General features: G+C 53.4%; 1 protein-coding gene across 1 annotated transcript in view; it reads left to right on the top strand.

The window, feature by feature from the left end:
• Window positions 1-1470: 1470 nt before the first annotated feature.
• LOC113985117 (CMT1A duplicated region transcript 4 protein homolog) overlaps window positions 1471-20167 on the top strand; it is a 28333-nt gene continuing 9636 nt past the window's right edge. The window contains exons 1-2 of the mRNA XM_027715705.2: window positions 1471-1543; window positions 4993-5099. Coding sequence (XP_027571506.1) covers window positions 5072-5099 — 28 coding nt within the window. The 5' untranslated portion in view covers window positions 1471-1543; window positions 4993-5071. The remainder of the gene's footprint in view (window positions 1544-4992; window positions 5100-20167) is intronic.

The following is a 20167-nucleotide window of genomic DNA, read 5'->3' as shown; positions in this document are numbered from 1 at the left end:
CAGGGCTGGGACACGCTGGGGCTGGGACAGCGGTGACCTCAGCGCCGAAACTCCTGGCTGGGCCTCAGGGCTCTGCCCCTGGGTGTTCACCAAACGCCTCTTTATTTACCATGCTCCATGAAAACAGTTACTGTCACTACCAAAGAGGCTCAGCTGCAGAAGCCCCCAGCTTCCCTGGAAGGAGGGATAGAGCTGCCAGACTGTATCCAGGCACAGCTGCTGGTAATGGGGATGGTGACAGCTCGTGTAATCCCTGACCACTGCCTGTCCCAGAGAGGGGCTGCTCTGGGTGGATAACCAGCCCCTCTCCTGGGGTTGTTTCAGGTGGAATTGTTGGGCTCAGTTGAATTTGCTGGGTTCTGCCTGCTGTCTTTGGGAGCATCCTCCCCATCCTGCCCCACCTCGGTCCCTTCCGGCTCCCACCCTCTGCCCCTGCCATGGGCGTCCCCCTCCCTCTGTCTGACTGCACTGCTCAGGATTGTGGTTATTAAAATCTGCCCAAAAATAAGATGAAGGTTTGCTCTCCCTCCTCCCCATCTGGCTCAGCCTTCACCCTTTCTTTGAGGACATGGAGAGGTCACACTGCTGCTTCCTCTGGCCACTCAGGGGTGATCCCATGGGAGGGGAGGCCAGCAGGGAGGAGACATATCCACGGGTTTGGGTGCAGGATTTGTCCTGGCATTACCAGTCCTGCCCAGCCCTGGGGCGGGCAGTGGCTGCATGGGTGGTCTGTCCTCTCCTCCCTCCACAGCCAGGAATCCCTCGAGGCTCTCATGGCACGAGAGGCACCATTACACACTTCCCAAACTTGCTGCTTCTTGCCAGAGACATTACTCAATCCAGACACAGCATGAGCATCCAAATCCCTATCCCATGTGCAATCGGGTAAGAATTACACCCAGCTTCCTGCAGGGAGCCCTCACCCACCTGCTGCAGGTGCAAATCAACTCCTTCCATGAGAGCAACGTGTTCCAGAGAGAAAACATCAGAAAACATCTATTTTTGTGCCTAAAGGCACTTGTGGGGGGGGACTGACCTGGTGGGACATCACAGACAGCGTGAGGGGCTGCAGGGGAAGTGGTTCCCTCCTGTCCCCTCCTGTCCCCCATGCAGGGACCAGGAAAAGGGAAGCACAGCAGCTCTGGTTCAGAGCACACACATCCCTGCACTGCAGCAGGGAAGGAGGATCAGGGACAGGATGAAAGCCCTGTAACTCCCTGGTGAACGGGCTCTTGCCCAGCCTCCTCCCACAGACTCCACTTCTCCTGCAATTTGTCATAGGAAGATAAATGGAAGCTCTGGGAAGAATCACAAGCTCCAGTTTGTCATAAGAAGCAAACTGGAAGCTCTGGCAGGAATCAGAAGCTCCCTAAGGCTTTGTGTAGGGAGTATCTATGAGGTCACCCCGTTCCTGCTCCTCCTATTGCAAAACATTCCCCTCTGTGGCTTTTCAGTGTAAGACAGAATCTGCCCTGAATCCATCTCCTGCTCCAGCAGGCTGCAGCTCCTGGGGCCAGGCTGGATATTCTTTAAGTACATGGAGGTAAAAGCAGAATATTTAGAAGTCCCAAGGGTCTGTGAGTTGATACACAACCAGCACTGAGCCAGGTAGGCTCTGATCCACAGCAGTGCTCCGTGGCTGTGCTGGGGTTTGGTGCTGCTCTGCACCCTCTGCATGGACACACCCACCCATGTCCAGCATGTGGGGATGCAAAGACATGCTAAAGGCAGCAGCTGGGCTGTTATTTCATGGTTTAGACCAGTAGCCAGCTTTTACAGGACCCAAGACGAGCTCCCTGTGCCTGCAGAACTTGTCTTGTCCCAAAATATGTATTAGCTTTGCTTCTGTGTGGATGTTCTCCTTGTTATAGTGGTTTTCCTACACCAGTGTGTGATGGAGATGTAAGATAGTCAGGTGTTCATGTGTGTCCTTCCCACACAGCCCCTCAAAGCCTCCCTTTCCACAGTCTCCAACAGCAAACATGGTTTCTCCCAAGACTAGAACAGCCAGTGGGCACTGTGGGAGGAGCTGTCTGGATGCTCATGTAATTAATGCATCCAGAAAGGGGAAGCTGAGATGTTTGGGATTGACTTTGGTGCACACTGGCCTGCAGAAGGGTATAAAATGCTGCTGGAGGCTGGGAGAACTGGGCCAGCTGGTCTCCTGAGGCTGCAGGAGTTTCTGGGTGGGATTCCCTCCCTCCCTGTAGCACACGTGGTGTCGAATGAGCAGGTTCTGGTTAACGGTGGGTTTAATTTGGGTTTCAGATCCCGAATTTCTGGGAGCCAAAGGAATGAGCTGATGAGCAGCACCTGGCATGAGCAGTCCCTGAGCACGGGCTCATAACATGAGAACATCTGGGGCTTTTTAAGGTTTCTTTTCTTGCCTCAAATCTCAGAGGCATTTCTGGATGTATCACCCCTGATGGACCAAGCCTGTTTGTGCAGAGCAGCTTAACATACATTCCTGCTATTAATTAAACTTCCAATCTGTCAGCAAAATAGGATGTTTGCTGGATGGAGCCACAGATTAATTCCAGCTTTTTGAACACTCAGGCAGGTGTGATAACCATGGGATAGACTCACCTGAATTATCTGGGGGGCAATATCCATGGATTGGTGACCTGCTCCAGGGTGTGCATGGGCCAGTGTTGGTTTAGGCATTTAATTGGTGTTGCTTTGAGAGGGCTGGATGTGGGTATTTTGTTCATACAGGATGTAGGAAGGATGATATCATAGCATCATATCATGGAACCTCAGAATGGTTTGGGTTGGAAGGGACCTTAAAAATCATCCAGTTCCAACCTCCTTCCATAGGCAGGGACACCTTCCACTAGCCCAGGTTGCTCCAAGCCCCGTCCAACCTGACCTTGGACACTTCCAGGGATGGGGCAGCCACAGCTTCTCTGGGCAACCTGTGCCAGGGCCTCCCCACCCTCACAGGGAAGAATTTCTTCCCAATATCCCATCTAACCCTGTCCTCTTTCAGTATCAGTTGAACTGTGTGTGCAGCACAGGCTTCAGGAGCAGAGTCACAGAGGGAGCAGCACCGAAGTGACCAGAAGGACTTTTTCTAGTCAAGATTTGTAGTTTCTGGAGAGCTGGTGTGGGAGGAGGATGGTGATACAGCCCCTGCACTGCCATAGGAGTGCACACAGGATCTGGATCAGCTGCCCAGACAAATGCATGTCCTTGTGGGGAGGTAACCAGGGGAGAAAGAAAAGTTTGGAGAGACAGATGAGGCTGTACAAGGGCCATGTACAGGCCAACAGGAACAACTGGAGACATCCAGGCTGATTTTAGGGTTACTTCCTAAGGAAATGAGCTCTGTAGCAGTGCACTGAGTGCCTCTGCCCTGGTAGCCTTTATCCAGCTGGCTGATCCAGCTGAAACCCAGCAGAGAAATTCCCCAAGACATTTCAAATGCCCTTTTAAAGGTGTGCAGTGGGGGCTGGAGTAGGGCTTAGCTGATGGCTCTGACTGAGGAGGTGGCTTTGGGGGATAAAAGCACCTCCAGCAGCTGGGCTGACTTCCACCTCTCACTTCATCAGGTGCTGCTGCTGAAGTAGTTTTGTGCTGTCATAGGCACCCAACAACGGTTGGATTCCTGGGTGTGTCCTGGGGCCTAATTCCAGCAGAACTTGCCCTGCTCCAGGCTTGGCTGCAGCATCCACAGGTACTGGGGGCTGAGGGCATGAAAATGGGGATGGGTGAGGTTGGGACTGGAAGGAGAAAGCAAGGGAAGGTGACTTAGAGAAGGGAGTGGTGAGCTGGGTCTGAGGGATCAGCAGCCCGGAGGGAGGGTGTTGAAAAGGAAAACAAAGGAGTGTCTGCAGCCCCTGCCTGTGCCCACTGCCCAGCTCCCAGCTGGCAGGGGGTGAGACTGGGATTCTCAGAGCAGTCCCATGCTTTACATGCTTGTTTTTTTGGTGGTGCAAAGCCAAGTGCTCTGGGTAAGGAGAGGTGGAAAAGTGAGTGCAATAGGGTAACTGGAGATGAGGAGCACCCCCAGTGCAGGCAGCTGGGTGTGTGCCCAGGCACTTGCCTGTGGAACCCCAGGCAAGGAACTGGGAACTGGCACCAACCAAGGCCCTGTGGTGCCAGCTGAGGGCTGGTCAGTCACCCTGGGATTCTGCAGGAGCCAGGGAACAGACCCCAGACACAAAAATAACCCCTGGAATGGGTATGTTGATTGTCAGGGAACAAAAGCCAAGGGATTCTGTTGGTTGGGGTCCCTCCCTGGAGGCACCAGCTCGAGCTGTTATTGTATCACTGCACCACAATGAAGGGACTTAAAGAAACCAGAAGTCTGGGCCTCAGGTTGCCCAGAGAAGCTGTGGCTGCCCCATCCCTGGAAGTGTCCAAGGCCATGTTGGACAGGGCTTGGAGCAACCTGGGCTGGTGGAAGGTGTCCCTGCCCTTGGCAGGAGGTGGAATTGGATGATCTTTAATGTCCCTTCCAACCCAAACCATTCTGGGATTCTGTGACTATGCTGTGGGAAACCTGGGGCCAGGTTGGTGAGGGAACCTTGTGAGTGTGGGGTGTGCAGGGAGTCAAGGGGGACACCCATGGGGGTCACTTGGAGCTGCCTACTCTGAAGGGACTTGGGTCCCAGCACTGCCAGTCTGAGTGTGGAGTGTGTTAAGGAACACACAGCACTGGAGGGTGAGGCCGAAATTTCTCTCATTGTGCTGTTTTTTTTCCTTTAAAATGCATGACTTTGCCACCTGCCCAGTGCTATTCCAGCGCTGTGAGCTCTGTGTGCACTGCCCAGCACCCAAAGCCCCATTCCAAGCCTTTCAGGCAGGAGCTGCACTCCCAGGCCGGGCAGGGAGAGCACCATAACATCTCTGCAGTAACCCTGTTTGTTGGCAGCAGGGCACCTCCTGCACTCTGCTCCTCACCCGTGGCCCTGAGGGGGGGGAAAGGGAAAGAAAAGCTTTGGCCACTTCGCCAAACGCTGATTTGCTTGCTTGGTGCCCCCACTACAGATTCAGTGAGCCAAAGGGGAGCTTTTTAAAGGAAATCCTGGAGCTGTCAGAGCAGGATGAATTTGGCCACTTGACACGGATGGAACAACCTCCTGCTGACACCTTCAGTAAGTAGCCTCTGCACAGGTACGGGCTGCCCGGGGAGGGGGTGCCCCGTGCCGGGGCGATGGGCAGGATCCTGCCGGTTGTTGCCCAGGGCAGGGATAAAGCAGAGGAAGCTGGAGGATGCCCACGGTGTGCCCCTCCAGCGAGGGCACTTCACCCACGCTGGTCTCCTGCAAAACTCCGGGATTTCTTACAGTCTTAAATATCTACTGAGCTGAAACTTAAAACTCGGCTGCAGGAACGCGGATGAAGCCGCACCTTTGGTGTCTGTGGCTGCCCACGTGGAGAAGGTTTTGTGCTGGGAACTGGGGGCTCTGCTGTGCTAAATAAGGTTTAATGTTCTGTTTGACCCTGGTTAGTTGTGCCGGGCCAGCCCTCGCCGTGCGTGTCCTGCAGCTCCCAGTGGAGTCAGGAGTTACCTCCTTAGGAAACGGGGGATGCGTGCCCTGAAATAGCTGAAAATACTCGGATTTTGTTACGGGTAGCTCAGCAGAAAACAGTGAGGCTCATTTAAGTTCTTGTAGCAGGTGCTTCCCGAGGTGCAACTTCCCCGCTCCGGGATGCCCAGTAATTGAGGTTGATTAGTGGCTAATTGGAGCCATTAGTGGCTCGTTTAAGGCTTCGCTGCCCGTGCAATGGAAATGGGCAGGGAACTTGTTTTTGCAGCAGGTAACACAAAAATCACTTTCTGTGTGGCTTGGTGCGGTACTTGTAGTATGGACATCAAACTCTGTGTGTTCACCAGGCTCTGCAGAGCCCTCAGAGCCTGCCCGTGGGTGTACGGGGTGTAATTCCTACACCTCTGGGTAGGAGGTGATGATGGAGTCTACAGTGTAATTAAGTGATGGTGGAACCTGTAGTTTAATTCTTGGTGTTTTGCATTTTCCTGGATGTTTTCTACCTTCTTGCAGCCATGTATTTGCATGTACCTGCTACATCTGTACATGCTCTTGAGACCTCTACCTGGGGGTGGGAATATTTTGGCTCAGCCTCTGTGGCTGCATGTGGGGCTGTGTGTGCAGGCAGAGATGCTCTTCCACCTAAGAGGGTCCCTGATGCTGCAGGTGACTCTTGTTGTGCCACAGCCTTGTAGTGGGACCTCTGAGAGATCCTTGTCTCTCTCCCACTCTCAGGACCTTCCTGCAACATTTCCTGCCATCTCTGGCCAGTGAATCCCAGGGCTACATGTGGTTTCCAAGTGCAAAAGCAGGACCACGATCCTGGGCTGCCCTCCTTGTTTTCCCAGCAGAATTTGCAGCACAAGGACATTTCCATCCAGAGAGGTTGATGTTTTGGTTTAAAAAGCTGGGTGCTGCTCTCTCTGCCCCCAGAGAAATGGGTATGTAGTTGTTCTGTGTAGCTGGGCTCACTCATTAACTCACAGATCACCAGGGTATATTTTTTTTGCATGAGTTGCTCAACTAAAGTTTGAAGATTATACAAACAAAAAGAGTATGAAATAGCTGGAAAATGGTGCTGGGATGGGCCATGACTGTAATTTTGCCATAGGACTGGGAGCTGGCTTGATGCTGTTCTGTTGAAGGCCCAAACTCCTCTGCCACCTCTAACAGGGTATTTCAGCCTGTGTGCTGTGGAAGAAAATAGCTCAAGGAGCTCCAACCAGCTCTTGAATTGCCTGTTGGTGGCTTGTGGGCTTCAGGTGATGTGTCCCTGGGTGCTGTGCAGACGTCCCCTGCCAGCTGGCAAGGCCTGTCCCCTCTTGGGACACTGCCCTGGTCCTCACAGCCCCCTGTGCCCCTTGCAGTGACAGTGCAGGGAGCCCTGGGGGTGCTGAGCCCTGAGGCTGCTCTGAGCTGAGGCCACCACATCTGACTGTGTGTGTGATCAGCTGGCCTTGGGCTGTGAGACACTTGCCATCCTGAAGGGGATCAGTTGTTTTTCATCAGGACTCCACAAGCCCACAGGCTCCCCCAGGCTGGGGCTGGATGAGGGGTCAGGCTGTCCTGAAGCCAAACAACGTGCTGAGGTGCAGTCCTGCTCCAGACATCTCAAGGTGGGTGGGACTGGCTCCCTGTGGGCTCCTTGCTTCCCCTGGATCCTCCAGCCCTGTCCATACACCAGCTGCAGAGGTTTCTGTTGCCAGCCAGGGTTATGCCAGCCCTGCCTGCTGTGGGCAAGGATGCCCTGTGTGCCTCTGGTTTCAGCCTGTTGAGGTTGAGCTGCTCTACAGCCCTGTTTCTTGGGCAGGGATCACTGCTTGTTCCTGATTTGGTAGCCTGATTTGGTAGCCTGACTTTGTCCCAAGGGATGAGGTGTGTTTCTTGGGGAGCTGCTTTTTCCTCTTCTCCACCAAGGTTTGCTGGGATGGGTGGTCAGGAGTGTTGGAGGAGACAAATGGCATGTGCTGCATGCAGACAGACAGGCAGATGTATGTGTTCCATGCACTTGGAGCCCTGCCCAGGGGAACATAGGAAGCAGATGTTGGATTGGGACCTGCTGGATAAGCCATGGGCCCTCACTTCCTCCCGTGCCTCTGTGGTCTGGGTTGGCCAGAGCTGGAGTCAGTAACTCTGCAGGGGCTCAGGCAGATCAGTGCAGCCCTGGCTGCTTCTGCTGAAAGGAATGTCTGTTCATTTTGGAGTTTGGATAGTGGAAAAAGGGATCCAGAAGGCAGGTTAAATAGGAATTGAAGCATGATCAGGAAACTGAGATGCTCTGGCTGCTTTTCCCTATTCTCAAGGAAGCCTGGGGGCTGCTCTAAGGTACCCACAGGCCAGCTGGAGACAGCTGGGTGTGCTGGGTGCTCCTCTGAGAGTCTGTCCTGCCCAGCCAGACCCATCCCCACCCATTCCTTAGACACCACTTGGTTATCTGAGTTCTTCCATCTTCAGCATTGGTTATCTGAGTTCTTCTCCATCTATCCCAGAGCTGGACAAAAGCTGAGGGTTTAACCTTCAGATCTCCTTGAACTTCAGCCCAAAGAAAGACCCAAATGGGTGAGATCCTCAGCTGGGCTCCACAAACTTTCCTCACTTCCACAAGCCAAGGAGCAGGAATTATCTCACTTGTCCTCTGCTGTGCCACCTGATGCTTGTTCCCTGTACCATGAGGACTGACAGGAAGGGATGTATCTGGACCATGAAAGAGGGTCCTAATTAAAATCTCTCTGGGGCCATGCAGCCCCTGGGGTGTGCTGGCAGTGCTGCTGTGGTGTGCAAGAGCTGCTCTGCCCACAGGACAGCAGTGCCAGCTCTTGCTGGTGCCCTGTGCCAGGTCAGGTGAGCAGTGATGTGCCAAAATGGGAGAGCAGCAGGTCTGCCTTGGGCTTTTGGGTCTAGGCTGCCTTCATTGCTGACCTCAGGGCATGGAGGAGCAGCAGGGAAAGCTGGGCAAAGAAATATTTCCTCCCCAAAATGTGAGATCTCGTGATGCCAAATGTTCAGGGGCCGTGGGTTTGTGCCCAGCCCAGCTGGGTTGGTGCTGGTGTGGAGCACCAGTGGTCCCAGGCTGGCTCCAAACACTGCTGCCTGTGTCTGCCCCTGGGGTGTGACATTCCTCCCAGCTCTGGCTCCTGGCTGCAGCTTGGATGTGCCAAAGGAACACTGCTGCAGCACAGGGAGGTGTCTGTGTGAGCTGGATGGCTTTCTGCAGCAGGGAGTTTCTTTGCTCCTAACAAAAAAGCCCCCAAAAAACCCCACACCAAAGCCCCAAAAAACAATTAAGGAATTTTATTCTGTCTCAGCCATAGGCTCTCCTTACAAACCTACCAAGGGTTTTGTTAATTTGTGGCTGGAGATGGGAAACAAAGGTTGCTACATGATCAGTTTTGCTGAGAAGGAAAACTTCAGTGGAGTGATTTTGCTTTTGGAGTGAGGAACAGCACTATTGGGAAATATATCCTGAAGAGGATGTTTTGAGGGACTTGTGCCTTTCCTGCTCTAAGCCATATGTGCAGCTGGAGCAGCTTCAGCCCTGGCTGACTTTCAGGGCAGATTAGGAAAACTAATTGGATCCAAATGCCCCGATTTGGCTCCTCTGAATAAGGAGGATCTAAGATCCAATGGGTGGTTTGGGGTGTCAAATGTCTCCTGTGCAGGGTTGAGTCCCACAGGTGATGGGCTGGATGTGGCTGATGGTTTGGAAGGGACTTGTCTCTGGAAGCCCAGCACCTCAGAGGGGCTGAACCTTTTGCTGAGGGAGCTCCAGCCAAGGGTGTGTCACAGCTGGCGACAAAAACCTCTGGATGCTTTTGGACATAGTGGCCTGTTCTTTCATTTGAGGGTGCCTCATTTTTTTTGACTCAACCAGCTTTATGAAGTGTTAATCTGAGACATCCCTTTCCTACCAGCTCAGGGAAAAGGCAGGTTTGTGGGGGCCACTTGTTCTACTGGTTTTGGCTTTTGCCCTCTGTCTCTGCAGCCCCGGGAAGATTGTGTTCTGATTTTCACTGTCATGTTTTCTGCAATGCAGATAAGGGCAGGAGCAAGCAGAGGGTGGTGGAAGGCTGAACTCTGGAGGGCTGAGCTGTTCTCCAGGGACAGCTCAGCAGAAATTCAAAGGAATGTTGTCTTGAGCACAGCTCAGGAAGGAGAATGCAGGAAGTGATGAATTCAGTGGTGGACACTCATATTTCTTAGGAATCTTGTGTTGCTGGTGTCCAGATTGAGTTGGTGTTTGCTTCTCTTGGAAATGATATCAAAAGCTTCCTTGCAGGAATGTGTGAGAGATGCAGCAAACTTGCAAGCAAATCCCTTGGGCATCCTGGTGGAAAAAGCAGTGCACATTTTTAACTGGGGGTGGCTGATCTGAAGGTTTCAATGTGAGCTCACACGTGTCCTGCTGGTACCTCTGTCCCCGCTGAGCTGCTGCCTGGTGGCCCCTGTCAGCCCACATGGGCCCAGGGCTGAGTCCTGCTGATGGAGCAGCTTGTACACAGCAACTTGTGTAGAAAAGGATTAACAGTTCCTCTAGAAATCACCACAAAGCTCTTTGGACCATTTTGGATGTGTTCCTTGCATTTATTTGGCACTGCTGGCCAGCTCCATCAAGCCTGTGTGTATGTCTGGGCAGTGTGAGCACACTCAGCTCTAGCCCTGACCTCCTGCTCACCCAGATTGATCTCCCAGACTTAAATCTTTTTTCCCTTATCCAAGTGTTCCCACAGCTTTCAGAAAGTTGCTGCCATCTAAAGGGTGCTGAAAGGATGCTCTGAAGCTGCAGAACCGTGGAGGTGGTGAGCACTTGGGTCAGTGTGTCCCTGTTCACGTTCCAGCATCAATCCTAGGGAAAGGAGCCTGGGGTTGTGCTGATTTGGGGGCAGTCCAAATGTGGCTGTGCTATCTGAAAATCACAGCCTGGTTTGGGTTGGAAGGGACATTAGAGATCATCCAGTTCCACCCCCTGCCACGGGCAGGGACACCTTCCACCAGCCCAGGTTTCTCCAAGCCCCGTCCAACCTGGCCTTGGACACTTCCAGGGATGGGGCAGCCACAGCTTCTCTGGGCAACCTGTGCCAGGGCCTCCCCACCCTCACTGTAAAACACTTCTTCCTTATGTCTAACCTAAACTGACCCTCTTTTAGCTTCAAAAAAGGTTTGAAGTGTGCTTTGGGTTTGTTCATAGGAATCAGATGGTGCTCAGGGGAGTCTTGGTCAAAGCCAGAACTGGTCTCTGTAGGTGAGCAGGGTCACAGGAATGTCTGTTTGCGGGAATTCATCAGATTTCTGGAGCTTTGTGTGCAGTTACCAAGCCGCAGGCAAAAAGCACGAGCACCCTGTGTCCTGAGAAAGCATTTGTTTTGGCTTTTCGTGGCCTGTTTGCAGGACTCTGGGAGGGCTGCAGGGCTCTGGGAGAGCTGCTTTCCCTTCTGATGAGCTGTGGTCTGAAAATGGGGAGAATTTCCTGTGCTGAGTGAAGCTGGTGGTTGGCAGAAGGTTGCTGCAGATGGCAGATACAGAAAGGGTCACGCGAGCGGTGACACAAGTGCTCTGACTATTTCCTTGTTGACAGAGCTGTTCTCAGCTTCACTTGTTAAAACTGACTTCCCAGCCCTGGATCGTAGGGGAAAGGTTTGGTTTGGGAAGGGCTGCTCAGGCACAAACCCCAGTTCACTTGGGAGGGTCCTTCTGCTGTGCTCCTGTGACATTCCTGATGGAATACAGGCCTATATTTTCCTTTTGAAGATAAATTGTTCTGGGGTGTGCAGCATCCATCAGGGACTTGTAGGAAAATGAATCATCAAGGAGGTGCTTCAATCACTCAGGTCATTCCAGGAGGCTCCCAAAAACACACAAACCCCACCATAACTCAGCAACCACAACTACTTGAGGGAATTTCGTTCCTGGACCTGTAAAACCTTTATCATGGTGTGCAGTGACTGCTGCTCCAGCAGCAGCACTGGAGACCTTGGGGTGGGGGAAAACAAAACGCAAGTGAGGATCTGCTGTAGCTAAACCACTTCAGAAAGTCATTGGAGCAGATAAATGTGCCAATCCACGTGGATGAACTAAGCAGGAGAGCTCCTGCTGCTCGGACACTCTGATCCTTTCCTGGGTTATATTTGGTGGGGGGTCTGTGTGGGGTTTCCTTTTATGTCTTTGTTCTCTCTTGTTTGTTGTTCAGTAGTAAGGGACTGGGGAGCCCCATTTGGGTCATCCTGGGTTTCAGGAGGGCGGGCTGGGGGATGTTCCCTTCCCGTGGAAGATGAATTGTCCCAAGTGGTGTTTTGGTTCCCGAGGCTGATTTGGCCGCACACTGAACATTCCCACCTCGCATTTTTAGGGCTGTCACAGCCCTGCAGCATCTTCCTGCTAAAAACAGCTGCTGTTCCAGCCCCTGGCTCATGTTGCAGGCTGTGTCCAGAACAGCTCGTGTCAGAAAGGCACACACCCCGCTCCTCCCAGCCAGGCATCTCCAGGGAATGCGGGGCGGGTCCTGGATGTGTGCTGGGCTCTCACAACATGCACGTTCACGGCAGCTGGGGGGCGAGATGACCTTGCCCATCCACTCCTGCTCCATGAAGAGCCTGCCCAGAGCAGTGGGGGAGTCACAATCCCTCGGGGGTTAAAAGCTGTGTTAGTGTCACTTTGGGACATGGCTCAGTGGAGGCCTTGGCAGTGCTGGGGGAATGGTTGGAGTCTGTGATCTTAGAAGGCTTCTCCAACCCAAATGAATCCATGAGCTGGGGGGGCTCAGCCTGGAGAGGAGGAGGCTCAGGGGAGACCTTCTCACTCTCTGCAACTCCCTGACAGGAGGGGGGAGCCGGGGGGGGTCGGGCTCTGCTCCCAGGAACCAGCAGTAGGACAAGAGGGCACAGCCTTGAGCTGCACCAGGGCAGGTTTAGGTTGGACATGGGGAAGAAGTTCTTCCCAGAGAGAGGGATCAGCCCTTGGAATGGGCTGCCCAGGGAGGGGGTGCAGTCCCCATCCCTGGAGGTGTTTGAGCAGAGCCTGGATGTGGCATCAGTGCCATGGTCTGGGTGACAAGGTGGGGTTGGGTCACGGGTTGGACTGGATGATCTCAGAGGTCTTTTCCAACCTGGTTGATTCTGTGGTTTCAAAGGGCCAGGTTGCTCATGCAGGGCTGGGGGTTGGGTTTGGGTTGTGGGGGGGGGGGTGGGGGGGGGGGGGGGGGTTTGGGTGGGGGTGGGGGGGTTTGGGGTGGGGTGGGGGGGGTGGGGGGGGGGGTGGGGGGGGGGGTGGGGGGGGTGGGGGGGGTTGGGTGGGGGGGGTGGGGGGGGGGGGGGGGGGGGGGGGGGGTGTGGGGGTGGGGGGGTTGGGGGGGTTGGAACTCTGGGTCCAGCAAAGCCAAAAGCAGGGCTTGGAACTGAACTGGAGCAGGGATTTTTTGAGCGCAGAGCTTGGCTCGAAGCCCTGGAGATATTTGGGCAATGACATGTCCTGTGGGCCTCCAGCTCAGCAGGAGGCAGTCTGGGGCCATGAGAAACCCCAGCCAGGAGCAGAGGCACGTGGGGCCAGCAGTGCCCAGTGGCAGGAATGCTGTGCTTGGGGCACGGTGTCACTTCTCAGGATGGCAGAGCAGCCCAGTTGCTAATCAGTGGAACTGTCTGGGAATGTTTTCCTGTGCTAAGGAGGATTTAATGACAAAATGAAAACAAACAGTATGAATTTTCCACTTGGAGAGATCCTTTTCACTCAAAGGCAAAGTCTTCTCTTGCCTGATCAGGTTTTTGATGTGAAGTGGATATTTTCCAGTTGGAGTTTTTCATCTTGTCAAAAAGTCAAGAGCTCTGAAAAGCAGATTTATTCCAGCAAAATAGTTTCAGGCTCAAGCTTTTTTCCTCCCAACTCTCTTTCAGACAGCTCAACTCATTATTGCTGTTGAGGTTGGATGCCTCCTGATCTGAATGCCTTCACACAAAAACCTTTTTTCCATGATCAGAGACTGGGATTTTAGTTAAAGCAGAAAAAACCTAAAGCAGAAGAGTCTCCGTCCTCAGTTATAAAAAATCTGCCCAGGCTCTCCTGAGGTACCTGCTGCTGGCCCTGCTGGGAGGAGGCAGGTTGGAGTAGAGGATCTCCAGAGGCACCTCCAGCCTCAGCAGTTCTGTGAACCACTGCACATAAAGCAACGAGCTTTGATTAGGGGCTGCCCTGTGGAAGGGAAGTGTTGGAAGCCCCAGAGGCTTGATCTCTTGCTCGGTGAAATTCCTTCTGGCCGCTTCTGGAGATAGTGGTTTGCAAGCACAGCTCCTTCATGGAGCTTCCAAAACAGTCTGGGAAAAGTGGAGTGTTGTGCTGCAGGGTTGGGGTCTGTTGGGGTCTGTGCAAGTCCTTGTCCAAATTCCTTCTAGGCTGGGTAGGCAGGGAAGAGAGGAGACAGCCTGGCTGAAAGCTTTGCCTCCTGCTCCCCATCACAGAGGTGTGGAGAAGTTGATTTTTGTGGCTGTCTCAGTCTTCCAGGAAATCCATGGAAGAGCAACTTCATCCTTTAGTTGTCACCTGCTTGAACCTGCCCAGGTACATGAGATTCCTTCCTCTCTGAGATGGATTTCTATCCCAGTGCCTTGCCCAGCAGGCAGGTCACTTGCTGCAGCTCAGCCCTGGGGGGTGCCAGGCTGTGGTGGGAGCACAGACCCCTTCAGTGCCATGTCCTGATGGGACAACAGCAGCCAACACTGCTGAGGGGCTGTGAGTGACTGACAGGATGGAAGTGTCCCCTTGAGGGACACTCTAGGAAGGAGCAGGTGTCACCCTGCCTCTCAGGCCAGGCTGCTGCGTGAGGAGGGACATGTTTTCTGTGAGGCCTTTTGATGTGGTCTCTGTCCAGCTTGCAAGTGAGAAGCCATTCCCAGACAGAAATGGGGATGTCCATTCGAATGGATATTGGAGAGGGTTTCTCCAGCAGCTGCTCACAAGCTGGGAGTGGGGACTTGCCAGAGCAGTGTTTGAGTTGCTGATGAAGCACACAGTGGGAACGCTTTGGGCTCTCCTCAGCAAGCTCCGAGTGTTCAGCCAGCTGAACCCCCCGGGGTTATCAGGCTGAGTTTGGAGTCTGGGTCTGAGCCACCCTGGGAGTCTCCCCCATCCTTTCTGGACTGGTGCACATGTTCTGTCCCTTGTGTTTACTGAGTCATGTTATAGTATGTCTTGGTAAAGGAGAAATATGTGGCTTCCCTGACTCATCTACTTCCTCTCTGTGAAACTCTGTGGGGATCACAGACACCAAAGTAGGGAGGGAGGAAAAGCGGGAACCCAGAGCTTCCTTCTTGTTCCTCTGTGGTGCAGGAGCAGCCAGAAGCCCAGCAATGCTCAAATTAACACTGTGTGTGTTTTACATGTCAAACAGGCACCACCTGACAGCTGGATGGACCCCTTGGCAGCGCTGGGTCCTTCTGGGCTGGGCTCCACAGATGTGTGGGTGCATGTGATCCCAGCCAAGAGCTTTTTCACAGGAAAAGTGATCTGAATTCCACGGGGCAGATGGAGCCAACTGTGGTTGTGGCACTGGGTGACTGGGGGAGCATCAGTGGAAATGACTCTTCAGCAGTTCATGCTGGCTGCCAGCAGGATCTTGCCTATCAAGCTCAGTTTGCTGCAGAGGCTAATAGCCCAGTAATTAAGGTAAAACAAATATTAGCTGGGAGCTGTGCCTGTAACTTAAATCAGATAGCTCTACTTTTGATGTGAGGCTCGATTGGAAAACCTTATGCTTAATTTGTGTTGCATTAGCCTGGTGGCAGCTGGTTTTGTGGGCTGAGCCTGAGCCAGATCTGCTGCTGTCATAAAGCTCTGGCTCTGCTAACACAGTGCTGATTTATGCTGGGTGAGGATCTGGGCCAAGTCTCCTTGTTGTGTTGCTGTAACCTGCATTGTTCAGGCATTTGCTGGGGTGTTTGAGGACAACCCAACAGTAAGGAGGATGTGAGGAAGGAGAAAACACTCTTTTACTTCCTGTTGGTCCGTGGGTTTAATTTTTATTGTGCTATAGATAGACCTGACTGTAAATGAGTCAGATTTGTGCCTGGATTTGAGTTTTTGTTGTGCTTCAGCATCTCTCTGTACCTGAATTTGTATTAAATGTTGGAGAAGGTGCCTGTCTTCATATCCAAAATGTGCTGAATTTTTACACAGGGATGCTCTGGGTGGGCAGTTCCCAGGGAAGGAGGCAGGAAGGCCCTCTGGGAGCAGCACTGGGTGTCCCAGGCTTGTTGCTCTCCACCCCAACAACTTCATCACTCCCATTTGCTGCCTGAGAACCACAGGCTGATGTCAGCTCTAGTTCTGCCCCAGATCCCCCTTGTTCAGCCTGTTCTCTTCCTGGCAGCCCCTTCAGAGCCGGGCTGTGCAGGGCCACGGGCGAGCTGGAGGTTTGCAAACATCCCTCTGAACTGGGGGCTGAGCTGTTTCTCTGGGTGAGGAGGGACTTCAGGGGGTCCTCCCAGTCTTCAGCCTCATCCCAGCTTTATGTTCAGCCTCTGGATTTGGAGCATTATCCCTGAGGTTGTCCCATCCCCGTGGCTCTGCTCCGTGTGGAACTCGTGGTGTGGAGGCAGGGTTGGTTCCACGTGGTTTGGGTGCATGGCCCCATCCATGTGCTGTTGGGTGATGGGACTCAGTGGGCTGCTGCCCAGTGTTCTGGCCATGGTGACTGAGATCCCAGCCTGGGAGGTGCTGATCTCTCCCTGGATTTTGGGTTTGGCCTTGCCTTGTGTCAAGTTTTCCCTGGGGCTTCATGCCCATGGAGAAAGGGCAAGTGATGTGTGGTGAGGGGGAAGCCCTGGCCAAGAACATCCCCTTTCCCTTGTGTTTAAGTCCTTAACCTGAGTGCAGTTTCCTCACAGCACTTTCCTTCTGTGGGAATAATATGAACTTTTGACTCTCTGACTAATCCTCAGAGCTGCTGTCCCTGCCCGTGCTGCCAGCCTGCTCTTGCTCCCTTCAGGTCTGTGATTTCATCTCATCCCAAATCCAGTCCCTCCTCTCTGCAGGGTGTGTTTTAACTGTCAGCACTGTGTTTTTTACTGCTTGTATGAGTACTGGAGGTGTTGGAGCTGTGTCAGTGCCTGGGAGGACACTGCAGGTGACTGCATGTTACAGCCTCCCTGAAGCCAACTCCATGTGCTTGTGATCCCTGTGCAAGAGGAGCCTGGGAATGTGGCTGTGACAGCAGGAAGCTCAGGGTTTGCTACCTAAATATTGATCTGGTTACTTCTGCTTTGTAGAAGAAATTGTTCCCTGTGAGGGTGGGGAGGCCCTGGCACAGGTTGCCCAGAGAAGCTGTGGCTGCCCCATCCCTGGAAGTGTCCAAGGCCAGGTTGGACAGGGCTTGGAGACACCTGGACTAGTGGAAAGTGTCCCTGCCCATGGCAGGGGGTGGAACTGGGTGGTCTTTAAGGTCTTTTCCAACCCAAACCATTCTGGGATTCCATGATTCTACTTGGGAAAGGTTGGAAAGAGCCTGTACTGCTGGTTTGGAGCTGCTGGGGTCTTGCACACAAGCTGTGCTTGGGGCAGACCCCCTTGGTGGGACAGGACCCTTGTCTGTGCTCTGCTCCAACTCCAAGACTTGGAGCATCACCACTAAGGTGCTTGTAAGCCCTGTGCAAGGGACAGTGTGTCTGCTGGAGAAATAAGGATGGAAAATGCTCCATTGAACTGGTCACCTTGAAGTGAAAACTGACTGTTCTTTCAGGGACATGCTGGATAATATCTTAGGAAAATGATTCCTGGAGAAAATGTGGTCAAAGCTTGTTCTTCAGTAGCACTAAGACCCTACTTAGCTCTGATTTTCCCCACCATCAGACAGCTGAAGTAGAACAGGGTGATGCTGAACCAAGAAGGCTTGTAATGACTTCCATCAGCTTATTGCTGATTAAGGGACATTAGGGTGAAATTTGGGGCTGGGGAGCGGGGAGATGAAGAGCTTTCCCTGGAAAGCTTTCCAAGGCATGGCCTTTGGATGTCACAAATAAGGCATCCCTTGGGAGTGGTCACAGGGTGGCCTTGGTCTCCTTGTCACCACGTGTCTGGATGCTCTCCCTGCCCTGGCACCACTGGGTTACCAGCCAGAGCACTTGGGGAAGTGCCATGGCATTCCTGGGGGATTAATTGGGAGTCAACACGAGAAAGCACAGCCCCACATGACTGGAAAGGCACAAACACTGGGATTTATGATATGTTTTCCTGCAGACCCACCACAGGGGTGTCCCATGCCTGTGTTAGTGGAGGACACAAGTGCAGGGGAACTATGAAAGCTCCAACTCTGCATGTTGATCTGCACATAGGGAGCAACATCCCTGACTCCTCTGGGAAGGTTTCCATGGGTGAAATTCCATGGGTGAGGGAGCTTTCAGGAAGATCCAGCTCACAGCAAGGTTTGCTGCCTTGCTTAGTCAGTGGGAGTCTTGCAAGAGTCACTAAAAAGAGAAGCTGCACTAAAATAACTCCCCAGGCCAGCTCATTTCCAGGGAAAATCCTGCTGAGTCACCAAGTGTAGCTCAAACTACATGTGCTTATTCATAAACACATGAGGTATCCTGGCTCTTCCTCACTGTGGAGTGGAGCATCCATAGGGCTTCCAAGGGGGATGCTCTGGCTGGGATTCCAGGTACATGGCTCTGCTGCACCGGGTTTATTTTTATTAGCAGGGTGTTTACAAACATCAGAATTGAAGTGGGGGTATGAGAGACCCCAGTGGATAACAGGATTAGCAGTGGGGTGATTTTAACACAGCCTGAGCCCCCAGACTGCTGGGGTTGGAGTCAGTCAGGGGAGAGATGAGGGGAGGCAGGTTGGGAGTGCAGCTGGGGAGGAGGCTTGTGGGGCCAGATTTGTCCCCTTGGCCTCAGGACATGCCTGTCTGAGCTGGGCTGTGATGGTGGTGGCTCTTCCCTGGTGGAGCTGGGTGCTGCAGGAGGGTGAGGAGCCTCTGCTGAGCTGGTGTCTCCTCCTGAGCTGAGCCTGCTGCACTGGACTAAGGAGCAGTGGGAAGAGACAGGAGGGAAGCCTGGATGGAGAGGAAAATGCTGAGGAGGCTGTTTCTGTAGAGGTTTTGAAGGCTTTTATGGCCATCAGTGCTTTGAGAGCTCTGGGGCAGCACTCCCTGCTTTTCCTGCTTTGCTGTGATCAGTTAAGTCTCTCCACAGCCACTCCAGGCAGCACCTCTGGAAGGTGCAGGAGAAGGTCAGAGATGTGAGGACACGATGCTGGATACGTCCCTTCCCTGCCACAAACAGCTGTGCCTTAATCATGGAACCCCAGAATGGTTTGGGTGGGAAGGGGTATTAAAGATCATCTCATCCCACCCCCTGCCATGGGCAGGGACACCTTCCACCAGCCCAGGCTGCTCCAAGCCCTGTCCAACCTGGCCTTGGACACTTCCAGGGATGGGGCAGCCACAACTTCTCTGGGCAACCTGGGCCAGGGCCTCCCCACCTTCACAGGGAAAAATTTCTTCCCAATATCGCATCTAACCCTGCTCTCTGGCAGTGGGAAGCCATTCCCTGTGTCCTGTCCCTCCAGGCCCTTGTCCAAAGTCCCTCTCCAGCTCTCTTGGAGCCCCTTTAGCCCTGTGCTTTGTACAGGTTGCAGGAAATCTGTGTGCTGTGTTGCAGGGGTGCTGGATTTTGGGTTGGGGATGGATACTGTATTTGTCTCCTTCCCTAGTGAGCAGCTTATCCCAAAAAAGTCACTGAAGGCAAATAAAACACGAGGTTATTCCTCCTTTTGGAGCTGCAAAGGGTTAACTGCTGCCTGAGCTCATAGCCCAGTGCTGTGGAAGTTGAGCAATCTGGGATCTATTAGGGAAACTCAAACTGGGAGTTAAGAATGCTCCAACCAGCAGAAAGCTTTCTCGGAGCTTTGAAACAAGTTTCCTTCAAGCAAAGCCCTGCTCTGCAGTGGCAATGCCAGGATTTCTTGCAGGGGCCTCCGGGAAGCGAAGGAGGAACAGGCGGATCTGCTCTGTCCCACCAGCCCAGCATGGAACTGCTGGTGCTGTTGTGTCTCCCTTCCCAGGCAGACAAAGAGCCCATTGTCCACCCCAGCACTGCTTCCTCCTCCACACCCCAACCCTGATCTTGTTTCTGGTGGACAACAAGGAGGTTCAGTTCTCCCTGGGGATGCACAGTGCTCCAGAGGGATCAGAGGTGTAAAACCAGCTGGGGACGTGGCCCCTGGCCAGATGCTGGGGAGCAGAAAGGGCTCCTCTGGCTTCTCAGAGGAGGTGGCTGTTCTTCACCCCTGGGATCCTTTCCAGGAGTTAAAAGTGAATGGGGGAAGCTTCAGGAGCCTGGACAGGAGGAACTGAGAGGAGACCTCATAGCTGTGTGTAACTCCCTCAGGAGGGGCAGCACCGATCCCTGCTCTCTGAGAGGAGAGACAGGACACAAGGAAACAGCTGGAGCTGTGTCAGGGCAGGCTCAGGTTGGATCTCAGCCAAAGGTTCTTCCCCCAGAGGCTGGTTGGGCACTGCCCAGGCTCCCCAGGGCACAACCCCAAGGCTGCCAGAGCTCCAGGAGGGTTTGGAGAACGCTCTCAGGGACAGGGTGGGATTGTTGGGGTGTCTGTGCAGGGCCAGGAGCTGGACGGGATGGTCCCTGTGGGTCCTTCCAACTCAGGAGATTCTATGATTTCAAGTAAAGCACGTG

The sequence above is a fragment of the Pipra filicauda genome, unplaced genomic scaffold (genome assembly GCF_003945595.2).
Source record: "Pipra filicauda isolate LSUMZ 115617 unplaced genomic scaffold, ASM394559v2 scaffold80_size11013439_pilon, whole genome shotgun sequence".
In the NCBI taxonomy this organism is placed as follows: Eukaryota; Metazoa; Chordata; class Aves; order Passeriformes; family Pipridae; genus Pipra; species Pipra filicauda.
Note: the sequence above shows the minus strand (reverse complement) of the source record. Positions and strands in the feature narration are given on the sequence as shown.